Source organism: Macaca thibetana, chromosome 5 (genome assembly GCF_024542745.1).
Source record: "Macaca thibetana thibetana isolate TM-01 chromosome 5, ASM2454274v1, whole genome shotgun sequence".
Classification (NCBI taxonomy): Eukaryota; Metazoa; Chordata; class Mammalia; order Primates; family Cercopithecidae; genus Macaca; species Macaca thibetana.
In genome coordinates, this window is record NC_065582.1 from 99885873 (window position 1) to 99912731 (window position 26859).

At 39.2% G+C, this 26859-nt stretch overlaps 1 protein-coding gene and 1 pseudogene across 4 annotated transcripts in view; one reads left to right on the forward strand and one right to left on the reverse strand.

The window, feature by feature from the left end:
• Positions 1–26859, forward strand: part of FAM13A (family with sequence similarity 13 member A) — a 376344-nt gene that overhangs the window by 40108 nt on the left and 309377 nt on the right. For 3 of the 4 annotated variants that reach the window (XM_050790418.1, XM_050790421.1, XM_050790420.1), the window contains exon 1: positions 12981–13233. In XM_050790418.1, coding sequence (XP_050646375.1) covers positions 13207–13233 — 27 coding nt within the window. In that variant the 5' untranslated portion in view covers positions 12981–13206. Of the gene's footprint in view, positions 1–12980; positions 13234–26859 lie in introns of those variants that run through there. The other variant, XM_050790419.1, reaches the window with a different exon arrangement.
• Positions 21984–22714, reverse strand: LOC126955007 (40S ribosomal protein S4, Y-like; annotated as a pseudogene).

Genomic DNA, 26859 nt, shown 5'->3' on the forward strand with positions numbered 1-26859 from the left:
AAGCCTTCTTCCCTCAACTCGTCAAAGTCATTCTCTGTCCAGCTTTGTTCCATTGCTGGTGATGAGCTGCGTTCCTTTGGAGGGGGAGATGTGCTCTGATTTTTTGAATTTCCAGCTTTTCTGCACTCCTTTTTCCCCATCTTTGTGGTTTTATCTGCCTTTGGTCTTTGATGATGGTGACATACTGATGGGGTGTTGGTGTGGGTGTCCTTTCTGTTTGTTAGTTTTCCTTCTAACAGTCAGGACGCTCAGCTGTAGATCTGTTGGAGTTTGCTTGAGGTTCACTCCAGACCCTGTTTGCCTGGGTATCAGCAGCGGAGGCTGCAGAAGATAGAATATTGCAGAACAATGAGTGTTGCTGTCTGATTCTTGCTCTGGAAGCTTCGTCTCAGGGGTGTACCCCGCCGTGTGAGGTGTGAGGTGTCGGTCTGTACCTAGTCGGGGATGTCTCCCAGTTAGGCTACTCAGGGGTCAGGGACCCACTTGAGCAGGCAGTCTGTCCATTCTCAGATCTCAACCTCTGTGCTGGGAGATCCACTGCTCTCTTCAAAGCTGTCAGATGGGGGCATTTACCTCTGCTGAGGTTTCTGCTGCTTTTTGTTTAGCTATGCCCTGTCCCCAGAGGTGGAGTCTACAGAGACAGGCAGGCCTCCTTGAGCTATGGTGGGCTCCACCCAGTTCGAGCTTCCCGGTTGCTTTTTTTACCTACTTAAGCCTCAGCAATGGTGGGTGCCCCTCCCCCAGCCTCACTGCCACCTTGCAGTTAGATCTCAAACTGCTGTGCTAGCAACGAGGGAGGGTCTGTGGGCGTGGGACCCTCTGGGCCAGGTGTGGGATATAATCTCCTGGTGTGCCGTTTGCTAAGACCCTTGCTAAAGCGCAGTATTAGTGTGGGAGTTACCCAATTTTCCAGGTGTTGTGTGTCTCAATTTCCTTTGGCTGGGAAAAGGAATTCCCTTCCCCCTTGCGCTTCCCAGGTGAGGCGATGCCTTGCCCTGCTTCAGCTCTCGCTGATCGGGCTGCACCTGCAGACCAGTGCCAACTGTCTGACACACCCCAGTGAGATGAACCCATTACGTCAGTTGAAAATGTAGAAATCACCCATCTTCTATGTCGCTCATGCTGGGAGCTGGAACAAACATACAGACTATTATAAGAAAGTACTGTTACCAGTGAGGGTGGCAACTGAATGAAGTCCATCTGTAAATATTTAAATGATCCATCATTGGTGGAAATATGCCACCTGAAGTCTTGATTGCTTTCCCCTGATTATGAGTTTGACAGCCCAAACATAGGTTGTAAACTATTTTAGCAATTTGGGAATAGTCATGCCAATTGTGTCTATTCCATAATGAGTTATGGAGTACACAACTTTTAACAATGGCAGCTTCAAAGACTTAGGAAGGCCCTCTGTGAGTCCACCCTTAACATCAAATTTATATCCAGTTAGATACCAATTTTGTTTTTCCAAATCGGATTAATTGCAGTGTTTATTAAATAGGTCATCCTAAGAGAGTAGACTTGGATCAATCTTACGTAGTTATGCAAATTACATATTCTAACAGTTTCAGCACTAACTGATTTAGCATAAAAATCTGCTAGGACATTCCTTGATATTTAGGTGCAGTTTTACAAGTATGGGCTTTTATCTTCATGGCAGTCTGTATAGTAACAGGATAGCAGAAAGGAGTTTATCTAGTTGGAGTCCGTTTATGATGTGGGTTCCACAAGAAGTGAGAAGCTTTTATTGTTTCCATAATGTGCCCAAATCATGCACTACTTCAAAAGTATATCTACTGTGTGCATAAGTATTTACTGACTTGCCTTTAGCTATACAATGAACCCTGGAGAGAGCAAAAAGCTCCACAGGTTGAGCTGACTTAAATTGAGAGAGTTTCCTTCTCTGTTAGCTGATTTTGGGTGCTAAGGACATAGCCTGCCTGATATTTTCCTTCCAAGTTTTTGGCATGGGACCCCTGAACAAAAAGTATTAGTGCAGAATTATCCAACAGAGTATTTTAATCAATGCAATGGACCACTATTTCTGATACTACACGTAATGTATTTGTGACCTTCACCATTAATCAGGCAGAGAGAATAGAATAGTGGGATTAAGTAGGCTTTAGCATTTTAGGTGGAGATTGGAAGGAGATAGGGGAATTTCATAAGATGTTAGTTTAATTGCTGAAAAATGCTGAGTTTGGTTGGAATTTAATAGACTTTCCACAGCATGTGGGACTTGCAAAATTAGCTTGATTCCCTGAAATCAGCTCAGATTAAGCTTCTACCAACATGACTGCTGCTGCTACTGCTTTTAAACCATTAGGCTGTGCTTTAGCTACTGAGTTTAGTTGCAGGCTATAATATATAGTGGGCCAATTTTTGCCTTCATGTTCTTGAGTAAGAACTCCTAATGCCTGATTGTTATGTTCATGGACAAACAAGGTAAAATATTTAGTACAATTAGGAAGTCCTAAAGCTAGGGGCTGTTTTAAGGCCAATTTCATTTGGCTAAAAGCCTACCCATGACTCTTTTCCCAAAGTAAAGGCTCTGGTATTGCCTTTCTAATGAACTCACACAATGATGATGCCCTTAAGGAAAAATTTGTGACCCAGCAATATCCTGCAAGACCAAGAAAATCTCTTAATTGTCTTTTGGTTGCAGGCTAAGGAAAACTTTGAATAGTTTTTATTCTCTCAGCAAGAAAGAAATCCTTTTAGCAGTCAAGTCATGTCCCAAATAGTGAACTTTTTCTTCTGAACACTGCAGTTTTTTCACTGAAACTTTGTGACCTTTATGTTAATTGCTGTAAAAAGTAAACTGAGTCAATTTCAGAGATCTTTAGTGGGAGATTATAACAACAGGTTATCTACATACTGAATAAGAGTAGTATTCCAGGAAACTATAGGGTTATAAAGTCCTGATGCAATGCCTGGGAAAAATATAAAGAGGCTTCAATAAACCCATTACAGTCTGGGTTTACTGCTGATTTTTCCAATAAAAGCAAACAAGTGTTGACTCTCTTTATGAATTAGAATGCTAAAGAAGTCTGAATAGAGGTCTGTTATTGTCAACCACTTTGAATCAGCAAGTACATTAGATAATAAAAGTATTAGAATTTGGGACTACAGGAAACCTTAGTATAACAATTTTTTTAATTTCCTGTAAATCTTGAACACATCTTTGACCTCATTCATTGATTTTTTAAGTGGTAGAATTTGAGTATCACAAGGACTGGTACACAGAATTGTAAGTCTTTGTTTAATTAAATCTTCTACAATTGGTGAAGGCCCTTGAATTGCTTCAGATTTTAGTGGATATTGGGGTAATTTAGGCCAAGGTTTAGAATGATCTACTTGAACTTTTATAAGTTCCACACTTTTAATCCTCCCTATATCAGTTGAGGAAGAGACCCATAAGCATTCAGGGATTTTAAATAGGTCAGGGGTATTAGAAGCCTGAATTTCAAACTTAGCAATTTCTAACTGTAGAGAGCATAATATTTCTGGTTCAGGAGAGTCAGGAAACTCTAACATTAGTCTCCCTCCGAGGATAATTTTTTTTTTTTTTTTTTTGAGATGGAGCTTTGCTCTTGTTGCCCAGGCTGGAGTGCAATGTTACGATCTCGGCCCACTGCACCCTCTACTTCCCAGGTTCAAGCTATTCTCCTGCCTCAGTCTCCCAAGTAGCTGGGATTACAGGCATGCGCCACCATGCCAGGCTAATTTTCTATTTTTAGTAGATATGGGATTTCTCCATATTGGTCAGGCTGGTCTCAAACTCCTGACCACAGGTGATCGACCCACCTTGGCCTCCAAAAGTGCTGGGATTACAGGTGAGAGCCACTACGCCTGGCCGAGAATTTGTTTTGGAGACAAGGTCTTGCAGTGTTGCCCAGGCTGATCTTGAACTCCTGAGCTCAAGCAATCCTTCCTCCTCACCCTCCTGAAGTGCTGGATTACAGACATCAGCCACCACACCCAGCCAGAGGAGAATTTTATATGCTCTTTTGGCTTTGAAATTAAGTCTTGCCCTAGCAAGTTTTCTGGAGCATTATCACATGGTAAAAATATATGTTTTTTTTTTTTTTTTTTTTAAATGACCCTAAAGTCAATCGGACAGGTTCAGATATGGGAACTTCTTGAGCTTGATTCGAAACTCCAGCACAGAAATGACCTTATTACTTTGAGGGATTTGTTCATGTATTAAAATGGGATTTATGGTAGATAAGGTGACTGTAGTATCCACCAGGATTGTACAAGACTCTCCACTTATTTTAACATGTTTCTTTATGTTTATTTAAGGGTGTTGTTAGGAACAGTTTGCTGGAGAATACCTTAGAACTTCTTCCGTGTTGATTATCATCATGACAGTTAAAATCTCTTGGGCTTTCTCTAGTGGTCTGAAAGGAAGCTTATTGGTGGACTGATATAAAACCCAACAATCTCTTTTCCAGTGTACTGGTTGTTGGCTATGAAGGGAGACACCTTGGGGTAAAGAATTTCTTGTTGTAGGACCTCCTGATTCTGATTTAAAATAAAAATGAGAAAGTCCCTTTAGTCTTGGTAACTGTTGTAATTGGATTGACATAGGCTTGTTAGCTTTTTGGGTTTTTTTCTTGTTCTAGAGTCCTCTCAAAATGTTCAGCTAAGGCCAGCCCTTTAGTCATATCTGTAATTTCCCATCCTAGTTTATGTTTTTAATTAAACTACTAAGTTCAGGACAGAGTGCATTTATAAATACAACAGTCCCTGCAGGAAATACTCCTTGTTGTATTTTGAGCCCAGAGTGTTTCACAAATAGTATTTCTAAGTGAATTCTGTCATCTGAAACTGGGTCATCCTTTTTGCCTGCAAGATTATGTGAGGGACCAATCAATTTTTTGTGGAAGAATCTTATGAAGTGAATTTAAATGGTTTTCAGCATTTTTTTCTAGCTCATTTTGGCCCTCCCCATGAGGAGGTTTTGAAGGAGTCTTTAATACCTTCCTCGCATTTGTCCCATTTTGCCCATCATTTTCATGCTTTGTAAAACCCTAATATCATGTGAGTAAACTGGCGAAGATTGGGGAGTCCTGGATCATAAACTCGTATGAGGATTTTACATTCCTTAGTAAAGTTTTGAGGATTTTCCCGTAAATCAAGGAAGTCCTTTACCATGGCTCTAAGCTTAGACCATGAGTAAAGGTTATGGCAAAAAGGCCTGGCTGATCAAAGGGTCTTGCTTTGTATGGCATCTAACTTCTCTTATCACCATCTTCAGGGTGAAAGGGTAATTTAGCAAAGAGGTTAGTGGACACTCAGAATATTTAGGCAGAGTTGTATAAAGAGAGGGAACGGTCAGGGTTAGTTCATGCAGAGTATAGTCCTCTTTCATCTGTTGCTTAAACTTATGTGTTTTTTGCAAAGACTCTTTTAAGGAGGCAGTTTTTAAATTTATTTAGTCTTGTAGATGCTCTGCATACCAATTAAATAATACATCCCATTGTTTTTGTGGGTTTTTCATTTTTTTTCTAATTTACCTTTCAAATAAATAATTTTATCCCACTTAAAACTTCCCCACTGTGGCCATCTTAATTTTACATTGTCTCTAGTAAGGTTAGCCCATTTTTCTGAAAATGGTTAAGGTATGGCTGCTGGGATTGGCTGAGACCCAGCTATTGTTACAGAAGCATACTCCTAAGTTAGGTTTTCAGCTTGTTTGCCTACAAAGTTAGGTTGTGGTTTATTCATAAGAACTTCAGTTTGTGGGTCTGGAGGGTTTCTCAGGCCAAATTTAGTTTGACTTAACATCCTATAAAAGAGACTATGATGAGATTCCAGTTGATAAATGGAGAAAAAATGAAAACAGTTTACACAACAGAAAATACAAATGGCTAATGAGGATTTTTTTATATTGTTAATTTTACTGAAAATAAAAAGGAATGTAAGTTTAAAATTGAGAAACCGTTTTCACTTGCTGAATAGTTTAAAATATTAGGAAATATTTTATAAAATATTCATTCTTGGGTAGGGTAGGTTGTAGAATAGAAACTGCAGAGCCAGTGCATGTCAGAAGCACTGGTCCAGCCCACATTCATGTTCTTTGTATTCCAGAAATTTCACTTTCAGGAATCTACCAGAAAAGAATCAGAGCAAGGACAAAGCATTACTTACTGTCATACATAGATAAAATCAGAAACTATATAAATGTCTAAAAATGGGAGAATGACTAAGGAAACTGGTGTGTGTACAAAAAGTAATACCACTTCTGATTTAGTTTGCTTATACTGTTATTAACATGGGAGCATGCATGCCTCTGATACAATGTTAAGTGAAAAAAATTGGGATATAAAATTATCATAAATTAGATCTGCATTATGTTTTCTTAACAAGCATAGAAAATATATTGGAAGTAGATATGTTAATTTTTGTAGCAGCCAGCGCTGAGACTCACAATAGGCTAACATGCTAAGCTCTCTGGGCCAGGGAAGGGTGGCACTCATTTCTATAGCTCGAGGCTGCACTTTTCCCCTGCTGGAGCCAGGGAGACTGGACAGCTTGGTCCCAAGACTTGTCCCCACAGCCCAACACACCAGCTGTGGCAGTCGGCAACTAGAGTGCCTCTTCAGGTCTAACCCTGACCCATCCTTCCTCAGTGGGCGGGTCTTCCCTGCAGGATCTCCAGTAATTCCAGCCAGAGGTTCAGGAACAGAATTTGGATCTCCCGGGGCCTGAGCCGATAGTGGGAGGGGTGGTTGCAGTCTCTCTGGACCAGCAGACTTAGCCTCTCCCACTGGTAGTTCTGAGGAATCCAGGCAGCCCAGACAAGTGGGTTTCGCCCCAGTGAAATACACCCTCTCCACCAAGGGATAAAGTGCTTCATTAAATGGGTCCTGCTCCCCATGCCACCCAACTGGGTGAGACCCTCCAACAGGGGTTGTCAGACACCCTATATGGGATAAATCCTACTGGCATCAGGTTGGTGCCCCTCAAGGTCAGAGGTCCCAGAAGAAGGAGCACGCACCCATCTTTGCTGTTCTCCAGCCTCCTTGAGTGGCATCTCCAGGCATGGGAGTGAATCAGATGAATAAGGCCTGAAGCAAACTCCCAGAAAACTGTAGCAGCCCTACAGAAGAGGGACCTGACTGTTGAAAGAAAAACAGACAGAAAGCAACAACAACAGCATCAACAACAACAATAAAAAGGCCCCGCAAAAATCCCCATCCAAGGGTCAGCATCCTCAAAGACTGAAACTAGGTAAACTCACAAGGATGAGCAAGAATGAACCAAAAAATGCTGAAAACCCAAAAGGCCAGAGTGCCTCTTCTCCTCCAAATGATCACGTCTCTCCATCAAGGGTGCAGAACTGGATGGAGGATGAGACAGACGAATTGATAGAAGTAGGCTTCAGAAGATGAGTAATAAAAAACTATGATGAGCTAAAGGATCATGTTCTAACCCAATGCAAGGAAGCTAAGAACCTTGATAAAAAGTTAGAGGAATTGCTAACTAGAATAACCAGTTTAGAGAGGAACATAAATGACCTAATGGAGCTGGAAAAAAACAGCACAAATACTTCGTGAAGTATACGTAAGTATCAGCAGCTGAATTGACCAAGTGGAAGAAAGGATATCAGAGTTTGAAGACCACCTTGCTGAAATAAGATACGCAGAAAAGAGTAGAGAAAAAATAATGAAAAGGAATGAACAAAGCCTCCAAGAAATATGGGACTTCATAAAAAGACTGAACCTACGATTGACTGGAGTACCAGAAGGAGACGGGGAGAATGGAAACAAGCTAGAAAACACAATTCAGGATATTATCCAGGAGAAATTCCCCAAGCTAGCAAGACAGGCCAACATGCAAATTCAGGAAATACATAGAACACCACTAAGATACTCCATGCGAAGAGCAACCCCAAGACACATAATCGTCAGATTCTTGAAGGTCGAAGTGAAGGAAAAACTGTTAAGGGCACCCAGAGTGAAAGGCCAGGTTACCTACAAAAGGAAGCCCATGAGACTAACAGCAGAACTCTCAGCAGAAACTCTATAAGCTAGAAGAGATTGGGGGTCAATATTCAACATTCTTTAAGAAAGAATTTTCAACACAGAATTTCATATCCAGCCAAACTAAGCTTCATAAGCAAAGGAGAAATAAAATCCTTTCCAGACAAGCAAATGCTGAGGCATTTTGTTACCACCAGGCCTGCCCTTCAAGAGCTCCTGAAAGAAGCACTAAATATGGAAAGGAAAAACCAGTACCAGGCACTGCAAAAACATACCAAAATACAAAGACCAATGACACTACGAAGAAACTGCATTGACTAGTGTGCAAAATAACCAAATAGCGCCATGATGACAGGATCAAATTCACACATAACAATACTAATCTTAAATGTAAATGGGCTAAATGCCCCCATTAAAAGACACAGACTGGCAAATTGGATAAGGAGTCAAGACCCAACAGTGTGCTGTATTCAGGAGACCCATCTTACGTGCAAAGACACACACACAGCCTCAAAATAAAGGGATGGAGGAAAATTTGTCAAGCAAATGGAAAGCAAAAAAGCAAAGACAAAAAAAAAAAAAAAAACCTGGGGTTGCAATCCTAGTCTCTGATAAAACAGACTTTAAACCAACAAAAATAAAAAAGACAAGGAAGGGCATTACATATTGGTAAAAGGAACAATTCAACAAGAAGAGCTAACTATTCTGAATATATATGCACCCAATATAGGAACCCCCAGATTCATAAAACAAGTTCTTAGAGACCTACAAAGAGACTTAGACTTCCACACAATAATAGTGGGAGACTTTTACATCCCACTGTCAGTATTAGACAGATCAAAGAGACAGAAAATTAACAAGGATATTCAGGATTTGAACTCAGCTCTGGATCAAGTGGACCTAGTAGATGTCTACAGAATTCTCTACCCCAAATGAACAGACTATAAATTGTTCTCAGTGCCACATGGCAATTATTCTAAAATTGACCACGTAATTGGAAATAATTGGAAGTAAAACACTCCTTAGCAAATGCAAAAGAATTGAAATCATAAACAGTCTCTCAGTGCAATCAAATTAGAACTCAGGATTAATAAACTCATTCAAAACTACACAATTTCATAGAAATTGAACAGCCTTCTCCTGAATGACTTCTGGGTAAGTAATGAAATTAAGGCAGAAGTTCAAAGAAGTTCTTTGAAACCAATGAGAACAAAGAGACAATGTACCAAAATCTCTGGGACACAGCTAAAGCAGTGTTAAGAGGGAAATTTATAGCACTAAATGCCCACATCAGAAAACTATAAAGATCTCAAATTGACACCATAACATCACAATTTAAAGAGTTAGAGAGACAAGAGGAAATTCATCCAAAACCTAGCAGAAGACAAGAAATAACTAAGATCAGAGAAGAATTGAAGGAGATAAAGACACGAAAAACCCTCCAAAAAATAAATCCAGAAGCTTGTTTTTTTTTTTTTTTTGAAAAAATTAACAAAATAGATAGACTGCTGGCTAGACTAATAAAGAAGAAAACAGAGAAAGAAGAATCAAATAGACACAATAAAAAATGATAAAGGGGATATCACACTGATCCTACAGAAATACAAACTACCATCAGAGAATACTACAAACACCTCTATGCAAACAAACTAGAAAATCTAGAAGAAATGGTTAAACTCCTGGATGCATACACCCTACCAAGACTGAACCAGGAAGAAGTTGAATCCCTGCATAGACCAATAACAAGCCTGAAATTGTAGTAATTAATAGCCTACCAACCAAAAAAGCCCAGGGCCAGATGGATTCACAGCTGAATTCTACCAGAAATACAAAGAGGAGCTAGTACCATTCCTTCTGAAACTATTCCAAACAATTGAAAAGGAGGGACTCCTCCTTAACTCATCTTATGAAGCCAGCATCATCCTGGTACCAAAACCGGGAAAAACACAACAACAACAAAAAACTTCAGGCCAATATCCCAGATGAACATTGATGCGAAAAATCCTCAGTAAAATATCGGCAAACCGAATCCAGCAGCACATCAAAAAACTTACCCACCATGATCAAGTCGACTTCATCTCTGGGATGCAAGACTGGTTCAACATACACAAATCAATAAATGTGATCCATCACATAAACAGAACCAAAGACAAAAACCACACGACTATCTCAATAGATGCAGAAAAGGCCTTTGATAAAATTCAACATACTTTCATGTTAACAACTCTCAATAAACTAGGTATTGATGGAACATATCTCAAAATAATAAAAGCTATTTATGACAGATTCACAGCCAATATCATATTGAAAAGGCAAAAGCTGAAAGCAGCTTTTGAAAACTGGTGCAAGACAAGGATGCCCTCTCTCACCATTTGTATTCAACATAGTATTGAAAGTTCTGGCCAAGGCAATCAAACAAGAGAAAGAAATAAAGGGTAGTCAAATAGGAAGAGAAGAAATCAAGTTATCTCTCTTTGCAGATGATATGATTTTAGATTTAGAAAACCCCATCATCTCAGCCCCAAAACTTCTTGAACTGATAAGGAACTTCAGCAATCTCTCAGGATACGAAATCAATGTATAAAAATCACAAGCATTCATTTACACCAACAATAGGCAAGCAGAGAGGCAAATCATGAATGAACTCCCATTCACAATCACTACAAAGAGAATAAAATACATAGGAATACAGCTATCAAGGGATGTGAAGGACCTCTTCAATGAGAACTACAAACCACTGCTCAAGGAAATAAGAGGGAACACAAACAAATGGAAAAACATTCTATCCTCATGGATAGGAAGAATCATGATCATGAAAATGGCCCTACTGCCCAAAGTAATCTATAGAATCAATGCTATTCCCATCAAACTACCATTGACATTCTTCACAGAATTAGAAAAAACTATTTAAATTTCATTCAGAATCAAAGAAGACCCCATACAGCCAAGACAATCCTAAGCAAAAAGAACAAAGCTGGAGGCATCATGCTACCTGACTTCAAACTATACTACAAGGCTACAGTAACCAAACAGCACAGTACTGGTACCAAAACAGACATATAGACCAATGGAGCAGAACAGAGACCTCAGAAATAACACCACACATCTACAACCATCTGATCTTTGACAAACCTGACAAAAACAAGCAATGGGAAAATGATCTCCCATTCGTAAATGGTGCTGGGAAAACTGGCTAGTTACATGCAGAGAACTGAAACTGGACCCCTTCCTTACACCTTATACAAAAATTATCTTAAGATGGATTAAAGACTTAAATGTAAAACCCAAAACCATAAAAACCCTAGAAGAAAACCTAGGCAATACCATTCAGGGCATAGGCATGGGCAAAGGCTTCATGACAAAAATGCCAAAAGCAATGGCAACAGAAGCTGAAATTGACAAATGGGATCTAATTAAACTAAAGAGCTTCTGCACAGCAAAAGAAACTATCATTAGAGTGAACAGGCAACTATGGAATGGGAGAAAATATTTGCAAGCTGTGCATCTGACAAAGGTCTCATATCCAGAATCTACAGGGAACTTAAACAAATTTACAGGAGAAAGACAAACTACCCCATCAAAAAGTGGGCAAACGATATGAACAGACACTTCTCAAAAGAAGACATTTATGTGACCAACAAACCTATGAAGAAAAGCTCAACATCAGTGATAATCAGAGAAATGCAAATCAAAACCACAATGAGATACTATATCACACCAGTTAGAATGACATTTATTGAAAAGTCAGGAAACAATCGATGCTGGAGAGGATATAGAGAAATAGGAACACTTTTACACTGTAGATGGGCATGTAAATTAGTTCAACCATTGTGGGAGACAGTATGGAGATTCCTCAAGGATCTAGAACCAGAAATACCATTTGACCCAGCAATCGCATTACTGGGGTATATACCCAAAGGAATATAAATCATTCTGCTGTAAAGACACATGCACATGTATGTTTATTGCAGCACCATTTACAATAACAAAGACATGGAACCAACCCAAATGCACATCAATGATAGACTGGATAAAGAAAATGTACATATACACCATGGAATACTATGCAGCCATAAAAAGGAACAAGATCATGTCTTTTGCAGGGACATGTATGAAGCTATGAGCAGTCATCCTCAGCAAACTACCACAGGAACAGAAAACCAAACACTACATGTTCTCACTCATAAGTGGGAGTTGAACATTTAGAACACATGGATACAGAGAGGGGAAACAACACACATTAGGGCCTGTTGGGAGGTTGGGGGTGAGGGGAGAGGACTTAGAGGATGTGTCAATAGGTCCAGCAAAAGAAAAAAAAAATTGACAGAAAAAATGATAAAAAAATAAAAATAGGATAGTTTCCTTTTGGCTTACCTGAAGTGACTATTTTAGCTATTAGTTCAAATATTTGGAAAATTTAAAATCTATCAGATTTTCTCGTGACAGCATGTAGAATAGAAAGTTACTGAAAAGTCAGTTAGAAGCTAATTTTTCAGACTGCAAATCATATATGTAGAATTATGGCTGTCTAGACGTATGTTTATGTTTATCATCAGTATATTTTATAAGACAACTCATATGTAATTAGAAGTAGTAACAGCTACATAAAATAGAGCATTTTCATTTAAAACAATTCTGATGGGTTAGGATGGAAGGAAAAAAATTTTGGTAGAATTTAGCTGGTTTCTAAAGAACAGCAGAAGAGAAGACTGCCTGAGAAAAAATGAATAACGTGCCTGCAGTTTTAAACCTGAGTTTGAATGCGTACGTTTTTCTTAGAGCTGTGTGGAGTCTGGGAAGCAAGTCTGTGTTTTCACTTTATGCACTACTGGTTCTATTAATGAATACCACCAGGTGACTGGCAGTTTTCTAAGCCAAAGAAGCCTGTGTGTGGGATCTAGGGAGTCAGGTTTAAGAAAAAGATGTCAGCGACTTAAGACCCGTGTCACGTGACTCCCTCTACTTGCCAGCACTAAGGCTGTGGATCAAATTTCAACTCCAGGCAGTCCTTCCAGCCATGTGGGTTCAGCGGAAAGAGAAGCAAAACCAGTCTTCCTAAAATGTTAGAAGCTGCGCTTCGCTTACCTCGGGGACTTTGGATTGGAAGCTGTTTTTCACATCAAAGAATATGTGCTGAATGGAATTTTAGTATTTTGCTGTCATTTTAATATTTTCATCTGGTCTTCCTCAGTTCTTCTGGACGCTTCCTGAGAGAATGGGGGCAGGAGCTCTAGCCATCTGTGTAAGTATAGGCCTTCTTCTGTCTTCTGTGTTTACTGCCAGTTTTTAGGGGAGGGCCTTGCCTTCCTTGTTTTGATGAGATGTTTTTGTGTAACTTATTTTTCCTTCTCAGGAGGTGGGGAAAGATTTGTTACTTAAATTCCTATCTACTTAAATGGGTATTAGGCAGGATTTGGGGTGGCATTCAGCGTATTTGTGCACTTTAGTTTCCAAAAAAGGTGAAAGATGCATGCTGATTTATTCCGTTAAGTCAACTTGATTTAAAGTAGAGCACTTTCAAGCGTTTTAGACTTTCTTGTCCCTGAATAGTTAAACATGAATGCTTCATTGTAGCTATTAGAAAAATCTTGCGGCTAGCTTGAGAAGGAATTGAAGTAACCATTAATTTATTACTTTTGAGTATGTGCGTGACATTTTTCTGTTTTATATTTCTATTTTCATGTAGTAATTCTGGAGTTTCTGTTTCAGCATAATTTCTGAAAGTGATGGTGGAAAAGCCTGGTTGATAAATGTTTGTGTATCCTTAAACTGTAGAAATGAATGGTTGTTATTACACAGTAGCATTCATAAATAACACTGAAATAAAACCCTTGGGAAAATGTGCTTATTTCTGGGGTTTTAGAATTTTTAGAATTCATGAATTTCTAAATTATTCTGCTGGTGCTTGTACAAAACCTTTTGTAATAATCAAATATTGTCCATTATATAATTTATAGGATGCTGTAATTTAAATTTTGATTGTACTATGTAGAAAATGCATACATCTGTATGGGAATTATACATATTTATATTGCAAGTTGCTACTGTATTCCATAGGGACATTTTATTTTCTAAAATGTATTAAATGAGAAATATTCTTTATTATCACCTTAACTGCTCACTTAAAAAATCACACTCAGGCCAGATCCTCCTTTTTATTATTTTTTTTTTTTTTGCTTTTCAGAAAGAGCTGCAATTTGCTGTAGCTTCTGATGGCATTCTGAAATGTTTAGAAATATCTGGGCAATTTTTGACACACACACACCAAATGGTCACCAGATGGTAGACAAGCCCCATAGATTAAGTTTTCTTAGTGAAACTGCAGGATGACCTTGTTTCCAGGCTCAAAACTTTTCAGCACCCAGTGTGTCACTCTGTCTTTTCCTTTTAACTCTGAGGCTTAGTAGCATGCAGGTAACCATGTGGTTATTCTTTTTTTTTTTTTATCACCCCAAAGAGTTTCCTTCAAAATCTGATTTATCTATGTGTAAAATACTGACTTTTATTTTACTGCAGAGGTGGCCCTTCTATTTTTCTAGCTTTATAAAAGAAACAATATAGAACTGAAAATGTGTAGAATGAGGCAGCAGATTGACCTATTTGTCATGCAGATTGGTAGTAATCTCTGATTGTCTGATTAGATCTTTACTTCTTTCCCTTGACCTGCAATATATTGATCTCTACCTTGATTGGAATGCACACTAACTCATGTATAAAACTTTATATTTTCCCTTAATTTATATCCAAAGCATGTATAAAATTACAGTTAAAGTTGACATAAAAATCACACAGTTTAAGAGATTATTCACTCTGGTAGATGAATAATTCTCAATCATTTCTACCCTTCTCCTTAAGGTTGGCCTTTGATTGTGCTATGTCTCGGTTTTACTGTAGGAGGAAATACATTTTCAACAGTTGTACCATAGCATGTCTGGAAAAAGATAGCTTTTGGAGAACAACACAAAAAATCATAACAAAAAAGGGAGAACTAAGTCACACATTAACACATTTAATGAGCTGATATACTACTTTTTACTTTGTGTAGGGGTGAAGAGAAAGCTTTTCCTCTGCTCTTTCTGCAATTTTATAGAAACGACTGGCAATAGATTAATAGGACATAAAGAGTTGCAAATTTATTAATGTGTGTATGGATATGAGAGTCCCACAAATATGAGATTCAAAGAAGGGCCAGGTGGTTGAAGCTTAAATGCCTTCTTTTTGGGGAACAGAGAAGTAGGGAGCTGCAGGTAATTTTAGAGAGGTAGTAAATAATTTTTCAAGTGAGATTCAAATAATTTTAAAAATGGATTCAAAGAACAATGGCCTGGGACAGCGTTTCCCTGACCTATGGTGAGGTGGTGGAAAGGTGAGGGGTGGAACTTCACTGTGAAGGAAGGTTGTCTTTTTATGCAGATAAAGTTTCCCAGCCAATCTCTTGGAGCTATCCTCAGAGGAACAGATGAAAAGTCAATGTGGATATGGTGACAACTTTTAGTCTCTTTTCTGATGGATAATTTTTCATGGTTATTTGATGAGATTCTCAGGAAGTAGGTCTTAAGACAATTGCATTTCTTTTGGAAAGAAGCTTCCTTAATCAGATAAGGAAATTCCAGAGAGAGTCACTCTCAGTGCTTTAGGAAAGAAAAAGGATCAGAGAGACTGAGGGCGGGTCAGGAGAGTGGAAAGGCAGAGAGAGAGCTTGGTTCTGAGGCTCATTTCTGAGACCTTTTAATTAAAAGTACCCAGCATGACAAAGCATCATATTTTGGGGTATAGCTTTTTGAACCCCAACATTTGGAACTTATATACTTAGACATATATGCAGCAACTGCTCAAGTATCCTGCTGCTGAAGATAGTAATACTTCAGACAGTATAATGAGTACTAGATATTTGGGGGGTGTGTGTGTGTGTGTGTATACTCTTGAAGTGGGACACAGATTGGTTCCAATAAACTCAGTTTCTATGTCCATTGATGAACCTACTTTATCTTCCTCATTTCTTTTTAAAACTCTTTGCCATGTTAGTGTTAAGAAATTTTGCTGCTCATGATACTACAGTAGGCTCAAAAATGTATTGCCAATCATGTACAAAGAAAATTTAGCTGCTTTACTGTAACAAATCTGTTTTATTTTCAGTAAACCACCTATCCTGAGGCAGCGTAGGAAATTATAGTTGCCAATTCATGTTATTTTAGTCTCTTCTAGTTTTAAATGTCACTTTTGGATGATTCTGTTTCTGTCAAGTGAATCGTGAGTCAGATTTTCTGCTTCTCCTGCTGTTCTGTCCAATATGGCATCAGGATGTATTGAAGACCGGTGGGCTGAAACTGGTAGTTTGCATATTTTAGTGGATGAAGAAGGAGGAGTTGAAATGCATGTGTAGATTCTTATACTCTGGATATTATGATTTCTGGTGAATTTAGGTCTCAAATCTATGACTGGTGAATTTGTGAATTGGTTCTCTTGGTAATATCAGTGCCTAACAGTCCACCCCTCCTGATTTGTCCCCAGTTCATGCTGGTGCTGATAATTTCAACAATGTCCCAGGCCTCGTAGCCTTTCTCTCTAACTTGGGGACCTCTGTTCTTGTAGTCTTACAACCTGGTACCATCAGCTATCTTCCACATACCCCATAGCACAAGCAGGAACTTACGACTGCATTACAGAAAGTCATGTACCAAATTGAAATATTCCATTCATGGGATTTATTGAATCAACTTAAATCACGGCAAGAAGAAAGAGGAAAAGGATGAGGGTAGGTTTATCTACTTCGAAAGGTCTTAAGTGGGAGGAAAGGACCACACTCCCTGAATTCTGTGTTACTTAACATTCAAATGTCCTGTTGCTCTTGCCTTCTCTGCCACATCAGCCTTTCCTGATCATGGTAATATGTATGGCAAACACCATTCTGATGAGGTCTCAAATGGAAATGAGGAACATGTTGTTGGAAACTGGAGGAAACATGATTTTTTGTTACAAAGTGTTGAAGAATTTGACTGAATTGTATTTGTGTTCTATTATTTTGTGGAAGGAAGAACTTGTGAGCAATTAAATTGTATATTTAACTAAAGCATTTCCTTATAGGAAATTAATATGTATCAGCCATGTCAACAGAAGCCAGGAGCTATTCTCCAAGACAAGGGAAGAATTACCCAAAAGGCAATTTAGAAATCATCAGAGCTATTACTCCCATTCCAGGCCCAGAGTGCAAGTTCCTTGAAGGCAGAGTAGTTTCAAAGGAGGGACTACTGTGCCTGGTGCTTCTGGGACTTCAGAAAGTGCTACCCAGCACCACCTCTTACATCTTAGGCTCAGCTCCCACACTGTAGTGCCACACTTCACAGCTGCCCAAGTGTGGCTCCAACAGGCCCAGTGAAGCAAGGTGGCTGCCCTTCCAAAGGGTACAGGCAGCAAACTTTAGTGACCACATAGAGCTGCCTCTGCCAGTTCACAGACTGCATGAGACATGGTAGCCTGGCTGCCCCTACATAGGTTTCAAAGGATGGGACCAACATTTCAGAGACACAGTGTGAGATTTAGGCAGAGAGTTGCTGCAGGACCAACCCACCAAGCCGTTGGGGCAGGAGCACCTAGAGACTTAGGGGCTCAACCTCTGCCCAGCAAAGCTGTGGGGGCAGGTCCTAGTGGCCTGAAGGTCAGAGATTGAGCCAAAAAGGATTATTCTTGAGCCTTAAGGTCTAATGAAATTTGTTCCATTGGGTTGGATTTTTTCAGGACCTGCCATTCCTTTCTTCTTTTGTTTCCCCTTTTTGAATGGGAGTGTTTATCCTATGCCTGACCCACCTTTGTATTTTGGAAGCTCATAACTTGTTTGATTTCACAGACTTACAGCTAGAGAGGAGTTAGCCTTGGTATGAATTGTACCTTGAGTCTTACCCATAGTTGATTTAGATAATATTTAGATGAGACTTTGGATGTTAGACTTTTGAGTTGATGCTGATGTGAGTTAAGATTTTAGGGACTGTTGAGATGGAATGAATGTATTTTGCATGCGAAAAGGATACGAATTTGAGAGGACCAGAGGTGGAATGCCATAGAGCAAATGTTTGTACCTCCAAAATTCACATGTTGAAACCTATTCTCCAATGTGATGATATTTGGAATTGAGGACTTTGGGAGGTGATTGGGTCATGAACGTGGTATCTTCATGAATGGGACTATTACCCTTATAAAAGAGACCCCAGAGAGTTCCTTGACCCCCCTGCCATGTAAGGAAACAGCAAAAAGATAGCCATTTATGGAACCAGAAAGCCAGCCCTCATTAGACACTGAATCTGCAGGCGCCTTAAATCCTGGACTTCCCAGCCTCTAGAACTGTGAGAAATAAATTTATCTTGTTTATAAGCACACCCAGTTTATGGTATTTTTTGTTGTAGCAGTGTGAACAGATTAAGACAGTCTGTTAAGCTACTTCCTTGCATATTATCTATATGTAGTTGTATCTGTCCTCATTGTTTCTCTTGTTGTCTATTTAGTAGAATCAAATTTTCTTAAGTAGTACAACAAACAAATATTGCATAAGTTCAAGATTCAAGACCATGATGGTTATCTTTGTAGTTTTTTTTTTGGTTGTGGGGGGAGGTGGAGATAAGAGTCTTGCTCTGTTGCCCAGGCTGGAGTACAGTAGTATGATCTCAGCTTACTCTAACCTCCACTTCCTGAGTTCAAGCAATTCTCCTGCTTCAGCCTCCCATGTAGCTGGGATTACAGGCACCCACCTCCACACCCGGCTGATTTTTGTATTTTTAGTAGAGACAGGGTTTCACTATGTTGGCCAGGCTGGTCTCGAACTCCTGACCTCAGGTGATCCACCCGCCTCGGCCTCCCAAAGTGCTAGGATTACAGGTGTGAGGAGTTTTAGAAAGAACATGAGTTTTGTCCAGGCACAGTGGCTCACACCTGTAATCCCAGCACTTTGGGAGGCCAATGCGGGTGGATCACTTAAGGCCAGGAGTTCAAGACCAATGTGGCCAACATGACAAAACCCCATCTCTACTACAAATACAAAAAAAAATTAGCTGGGAGTGGTGGCACACACCTGTGGTCCCAGCTTCTCAGGAGGCTAATGCATGAGGATCTCTTGAACCCGGGGGCAGGGTTGCAGAGATCGTGCCACTGCACTCCAGCATGGGCGATGGAGCTTGTGAGACTCTGCCTCAAAAAAAGAAAAAGAGAAGAAGAAAGAAAGAACATGAGTTTTGTTTGGAGCCTTGCATACCTGGCAATTCCTGGTTTTCGTCACTGACTACACTCTGATTCTAGCCATTAGGGAGCAGTGTGGTGCTCTCTTGTTAGATTTTAGGTAATACTTCACCATCTGTTCAACTTGCCTGTACTATTTGTCTTTCTCAGTAGCAGACTGTACAGTTTAGACAGAAAGGATCGTATCTTATTTGTATTTCTTGCCTCTTGCTCTGGGCTGGACAGTAGTAGTTGTTAAATTAATGTTGCACAAAACAGAATCCCATTCTCTAGATTTAGAAGTTTCACTTAAGTGTATTTTATGTTTAGATAAGTCATTTGAAGACCAAGGACATGACTGTAAAACATTTTATCTTGGCCGGGTGCGGTGGCTCACGCCTGTAATCCCAGCACTTTGGGAGGGCGAGGTGGGCAGATCACGAGGTCAGGAGATCGAAGCCATCCTGGCTAACACGGTGAAACCCCGTCTCTACTAAAAATACAAAAAAAAAAATTAGCCTGGTGTGGCGGCAGGCGCCTGTAGTCCCAGTTACTCCGGAGGCTGATGCAGGAGAATGGCGTGAACTCGGGAGGCGGAGCTTGCAGTGAGCCAAGATTGCACCACTGCACTCCAGCCTGGGCGACAGATCGAGCCTCCGTCTTTTTTTTTTTTTTTTTTTTTGCAACGGAGTCTTGCGGTGTCGCCCAGGCTGGAGCGCAGTGGCGTGATTTCTGCTCACGGCAAGCTCCGCTTCCCAGGTTCACGCCATTCTCCTGCCTCACCCTCCTTAGTAGCTGGGACTACAGGTGCCCACCGCCACGCCCGGCTAATTTTTTTGTATTTTTAGTAGAGAAGGGCTTTCACCGTGTTAGCCAGGATGGTCTCGATCTCCTGACCTCGCGATCTGCCCTCCTCGGCCTCCCAAAGTGCTGGAATTACAGGTGTGAGCCATCGCGCCCGGTCCTGATGGTTCTTTGTATAAAAATTGCAGTTTCCCATCTAGTAAGATTTAGCAGTATAATTGTAAATATTTTCAACTTTTCTCTTTTGAGTGTCCAACTAAATACTAGAGAAGTTCTCTTACTATAAAATTGCATGCAGTCCATGCAGGTGCACATATTCCATCTCAGATAATGTGCAGGCAGGCCAGTGTGTGGCTTTCCCTCAGGTAGCCATGCAATCCGCATTAGGGTAATAAGTGCCAAATGTCACAACAGTCAAACTAGAATCCCAGTAACTCAAGGAAACAAAGATTTATTTACAGATTAATCAAAGTCCAATGCAGGCTGACGGAGCTCTCCTCCATCTGGCCACTCTGGTACCAGGCTGCTTTCATTCTGTGGAGTATTTGCTACCTTAACTTGAGACCTTGAATCCTCCAAGGTTACATCAGGGAAAGTAAGAGATGGATGAGGTGCAGATGCTTTTACCTGTCTCATCCTGGAAGTGACTCGCCTCTCTTCTCCTCACAGTTCATTGCTTTGACCCAGTCACATGTTCCCATCTAAATGTAAAGGTAGTTGAGAAATGTAGACAAATATTCCATGTAATATTAACAATCTATTTCCCTACAAGGAATTATATACTCCAGGTGCTGCTGGCAGACATCTAACCGATAGATAAAGGTAGCCTAAGGATGAAGACTTTATACGGTGATGAATTGTAGAATAGTGATGATATCCTTGAACCACTGAATCCACCAACTTAGAGTCTTCCTTCTACTGAACTCCTTTGTATTACTATAATATGATGATAAATGTCATTAGTATGTTAGCCAATTTGAGCTGGAATTTCAATTACTTGGAGTCAGAAACATCTAATCAATACACTTCATCTTACAATGCGTTGCTATTCTGTGGTTTGGGAAGGCTTTTCATGAAATGAACTGGGGCAGGATTTGAGAGCAGGAATGACATAGCTTTGCTTTGAATCTTGGGTAGGCCACTTGACGGGTGTTTGAACTTGGGCAAGATACTTAGCCTCTCTCACTTTCTTCACCTATTGAATAGGGATAATAGCAGCCTAAATTGGATTGTTGTGTACATCAAATCAAACAATAATGTGAAAATACATTGTAAGCTATGTAGCATCCTAAAAATTTTACCTTTGTGAAATGGCAGGCTACTTTGTGTCTTGCTTTATGGTAGTTTCCTTAATACTGTTACTATTGGTTCATTGTACTTTATTTTAAATAAAATGAAAGGAACTCTGTGATCTGAAGAGACTGTTTATATTATTGGATTTAGACCAAACTTTAACCAGAATTAAACATTTAGTTGTGCTTCTCTATACAGTAAACCAATAATTGAAGTATTTGAGGAAGAAGAGGTTAATGAAAGGCAAACAAAGGCATTATATATTTTCTTCTGTAAACTTGTAGTGCAAGTAGAATTTTCATCTATGTTATACAGAATTCAGAAATCAAACAAAAGCATGGTGTCTTAGTCTCTTCAGGCTGCTAAAACAGATCGTAGCATGTGGTCAATTACTTAGTTATAGATTAGTGTTAAGAAGCTGTGAGAGAGTATGGGTAAAATCACTAGAATCTAGGAGATTTGTTTTAGGGTCAGTTGTTTTGAGTGAGCATCAGCATAAGTAAGCTTTAATGATAGTGGTAGGAAGCGCCCACCAGCATGAAGCAGCATAGGAAGTAAAAGAATGGGCTAATTGGGTAACAAAGACTGTTAAGACCAAGAGTTAGATTAATGTGATCTAATCTTTCTTTTTTCTTTTAAACGAGAATTCACTGTTTATTTGTGCAAAGAAAAAAGATATGCTGCTACTATAATTTAGCTACTGCTTTGTTTGGTGGCCAGCCTCTTGTCTTTCTCTTCCGCAATAGTTTTAAGTCGGATGCCCTTTCACCTAAGGAGAGAAATCCAAGGCTTATTGCCATTGCCAGTGACAAAACTGTCAGAAACCCTTGTGGCAAAGCTGTTGCCATTGTCATCCTTCACATGCACCACATCAAAAGAACCAGGATGTCTTTCCCTGTTGGTCACACCAAGACGACTGAGGCTGGCTCCACCAATCACCATACACACATTGCCCATGTCGAATTTGATCAAGTTGATTATCTTGCCGGTCCCTAAATCAGTCTGCACAGTTTCATTCATCTTGATGAGCGGATTTGGGTAGCATCATGAGTCACCAGGTGTGGGATTCCCTTCATCCCCACAGTGATCTTCCTCACTTTGCACAACTTTTACTTTGCCTCTTCCACTGTGATGTGGTGAATGGCAAAACGGCCCTTGGTGCCATAGACCAGGCGGAAATATTTACCTGTGTTCTTGATGCTGATGACATCCATGAATCCAGCAGGGTATGTGCTGTCTGCTCGAACCCTACCATCAATTTTGATGAAGCGTTGCATACGTATCTCATCTCCAGTCAATGTGTACTTGAGTCTATTCCTGAGGAAGACAATCAGGGGAAGACATTCCCTCGGCTTGTGGGGACCTGTCAATGGACAAGGTGGAGATACACCTGTTAGTCTGTCGAGCATCCAAATGCTTCTGAGCTGCAACAGGCTTCAAGTGCTTCTTGGGGCCCCGGGCAATGGCGAAACCCTGTGAGGGAAGAGAATCTCTTCTTTTCCGGTGCAACCATACTCTCAATGTGATCTAAATCTTAAAACTGAATTAGGGAAATTAAATTTTAGAGACAAGGAAGAAACTTTTGTCCAGTAGTTCCTGGAATGGAAACTATAAGCAAGCATGCTTTAGCTGTTATCTGCAAATATGAATTTACAATGGTTTAAATAGTGATACTGCAGTGAGTAATAGTATAATTATGTAAATTGTATAATTAACATGTAAATAGGCAGACTGGAGAGTTTAAAAAATCATTCAATGAATGGTTCATGGGAAAAAATTCCATGTTTTGTTTTACTCCAACTTTGAATTATTTCAGCTACCGCCTTTAAGAATGTTAACCTTGGAGGGGCTACCCTATCAGATATTAAAATAACAAATTAAAGCAATTTTGTAATGGCTAGTCACTTGGAGAAAAATAATTGGTTGGGTTTCTTCCTTATGATTTAAACTACAGATGAATGAGAATGTAAATATGAAAGTGAAATCATAAGAATAATAGTATATATGTGAATTAAAGAAAAGTAATTTTGGATTGAGGAATGCCTTTCTAAACAAAGTTGGTAAATATATCCTTACTAGTTGTATTAGTTTTTCTACCAATTCAGTACTTTAACCAATTTCAAAAGAACATTATGGTACTTCTTATTTATTTTTATGGTATCTTCTTTTTTCAAGTTAACTTAATATTTTGGCAAATCAGGCCGGGCGCGGTGGCTCAAGCCTGTAATCCCAGCACTTTGGGAGGCCGAGACGGGCGGATCACGAGGCCAGGAGATCGAGAGACGATCCCGGCTAACACAGTGAAACCCCGTCTCTACTAAAAAATACAAAAAAAAAAAAACTAGCCGGGCGAGGTGGCGGGCGCCTGTAGTCCCAGCTACTCGGGAGGCTGAGGCAGGAGAACGGCGTAAACCCGGGAGGCGGAGCTTGCAGTGAGCTGAGATCCGGCCACTGCACTCCAGCCTGGGTGACAGAGCAAGACTCCATCTCAAAAAAAAAAAAAAAAAAAAAAAAAATATTTTGGCAAATCAGAAAGTGAAAATATTAGAGACTCTTAAAAATGAGATAGAGAACATTACTATGGAATTATTAAATTTTTATTCTATTTCATTGTATAAAAATGTATACATTACTTAAAATAATACAATAGACTGGAGGTGGTGGCTCACGCCTGTAATCCCAGCACTTTGGGAGGCTGAGGTGGGAGGATCACAAGGTCAGGAGTTCGAGACCAGTCTGACCAACATAGTGAATCCCTATTTCTACTAAAAATACAAAAAAAAATTAGCCAGGTGTGGTGGCAGGTGTCTGTATTTCCAGCTACTTGGGAAGCTGAGGTGAGGAGAATCACTTGAACCTGGGAAGTGGAGGATGCAGTGAGCCGAGATCACGCCACTGCACTCCAGTCTAGGCAACAGTGCAAGACTCTGTCTCAAAACAAAACAAAATAATAATTCAATAGAATTCAGACAAATGTTTTATTCTATGAAAAATGTACAGAGTGGCAGTGAAAATGATACGCTAAAGAGAAACAGTTGTTGAAAGAGAATTTTGATATAAAGTTGCCAAAAAATAAGAACTTAATTTGCTTTTGTGGTTAAATTCCAAAGATTTCTTTAATGTTTAGGAAGGAAGTTTTAGTTAAAATGTAAAGAAATGATGTCATAGATTTTTTTTTCCTGTGGTTTACGCTGTAAAGAAATCACATAGGCCTAGTTTTCTGCACATTTGACTTTTCTGAAACTATATATAAACAAGTGAGTCTTCATTTGACACTGTAACGCTGTAATTCTCCTACAGCATTAAGGTCATTAACTTTAAATGTGTCTTTATAATTTTTTTTTTTGTTTTGAGTTAGGGTCTTGCTTTTTAGCCCAGGCTGGAGTGCAATAGTGAGATCACAGCTCACTACAGCCTCAAACCCCTGGGCTCAAGCAGTCCTCCCACCTCGGCCTCCCAAAGCACTGGAATTACAGGCATGAGCCACTGCACCCAGCCCGAGTCTTTGTAATTTTATAAAAATTCAAAACACTATTCTGTTTTTAACTTTACATTCCAGTAAATATGTTGAGAAATGATGGCAAGAATAATCTTTCCAAGAATATTTTTTCAGATTTAATTGATAGTGACCTCCTACAAGATGGTTCTTTTCTGTTTAAATCTTTTGTCTTGTTAAAACTGCCAAAAATGATGAACAAAAGATGTAAAATAGTGACATTAATAGCTTTCCACCTTTTTCCAAATAACCAAAGGATTCTACGTGTATAAATGTTTCTGTGTTTCAGGTTTTTTGTACATTAGTGTAGCAGTAGTAATCTCTTAAAAGTGACCCACTCCAAAAGTTATCTATTTCATCTAGAATTATTGAAAAGCAATAGTATGTTATTAGACTGAAGAATATGGAATCTTTCAAAAATATTAATATCATATATTATTTCTACTGACAGTAGTCTTATTTTGAGAGGAAGTTACCAAGCACTTGTTGACTTTCTATTTTATTAACAGCTCTTTTGAGGTATAATTTACATACCATATGTATACTCATTAAAACTGTACAGTTTAATGACTTTTGGTAAATTGACCAACTGTGCAAGCATCATCAAAATCCAATTCTAGAACATTCTCACCATCCCTCCCCACCCCCACAGGACAACCACTAATTTGCTTTATGTCACTATACGTTTGCCTTTTCAGGACATTTGATATAAATGGAACTTATATGTTCTCTTGTGATCAGCTTTTTTCACTTAGCATAATGTTTATGAGGTTCATCCATGTTGTAGCATGTATTAGCATATCATTTTTATTGTTGAATAATATTCTATTTATGATATATCACATTTTATTCATTCACTGATAGATACTTGGGTTGTTTCTGATTTTATTATCAGTAATGCTGCTAGGAACATTAATATACAAGTCAAGTCTTTGTGTGGATATGGATTTTCGTTTCTTTTGGGTAGGTACTTAGGAGTAGAATTACTGGGTTGTGTGGTAATTTTGCATTTAACATTTTAAGAAACTGCCAACCTTTTCCAAAGTGGTTGTACCATTTTATATTCTCACCAGTAATGAATGAGGGTTCTAGTTTCTCTATATCCTTGCCAACAAATAGTATTGTTAGTTTTCTTTCTTATAACCATTGTAGTAAGTTAGTAGTGCTATCTCAATTTCTTCATGACTAATGATATTGGGCATATTTTCATATGCATATTAGCCATTGTATATCTTCTTTGGCTAAATGTGTTTTCATATCTTTTGCCTGTTTCTTAGTTGTGTCATTTTGGTTTTATTGAATTATAAAAGTTCTTTATGTTCTAGATACAAGTCCTTTGTTAGATACATGATCCACTGGGTGTGGGTTTTTGTCCTCTCTTCCAAATCACCAAAGCCACTAGTTTTCACTGCTGGTTCCCCCTGTGGTAACACTACTATGCCAGCCCAGCCTAGGGCATGGAGGGTTTGGAAACAGGCCTAGGCAAGAGTGCTGCAAACTCCCACTATTCTTAACTACACTTCATCTCCCATTCATGAATAAATGTTTCTCAATTTAATTTTTATATCTTTGATCAATTTCTAGAGCCCTGGAACTTCTTTTGTTTGGTCTGGTTTTATACATTTTTTTTTAGGAGAGTATTTGCAGACCTCTTCACTCTACCATCATGGAGTTCAGCAATAGGTCTTGACTTGTGTTTATATAGAGAATTTAACTTTTTATAATAACCTTTAATTTTCTTGTTGTGATAGTAACACGTCTGGAGTATAAAATGAGGAACTACAGAAAACTTAAGAGGAGAAAATAAGAATTATTCAAGATTTGACAACCCCCCCCAAAAAACCACTTAATATATGTATATGTCCTTCTAAAGTTTTTCTGTGATCATGTAGACTTATAAAAAAAGATTACACTTGACATGAGTTTTATCGCCTTCTTCCCACTCCAGCCCCAATAACAGTATGTTGCAAATATCTGGCAGTCCCTTTGTATAAGATATGAGTCTTGCTTACTGTTGCTTGCCCTTCCCCTGTGTTCAGAGGCCTGGTTGGAGAGAGAATGACCTATGAAGAA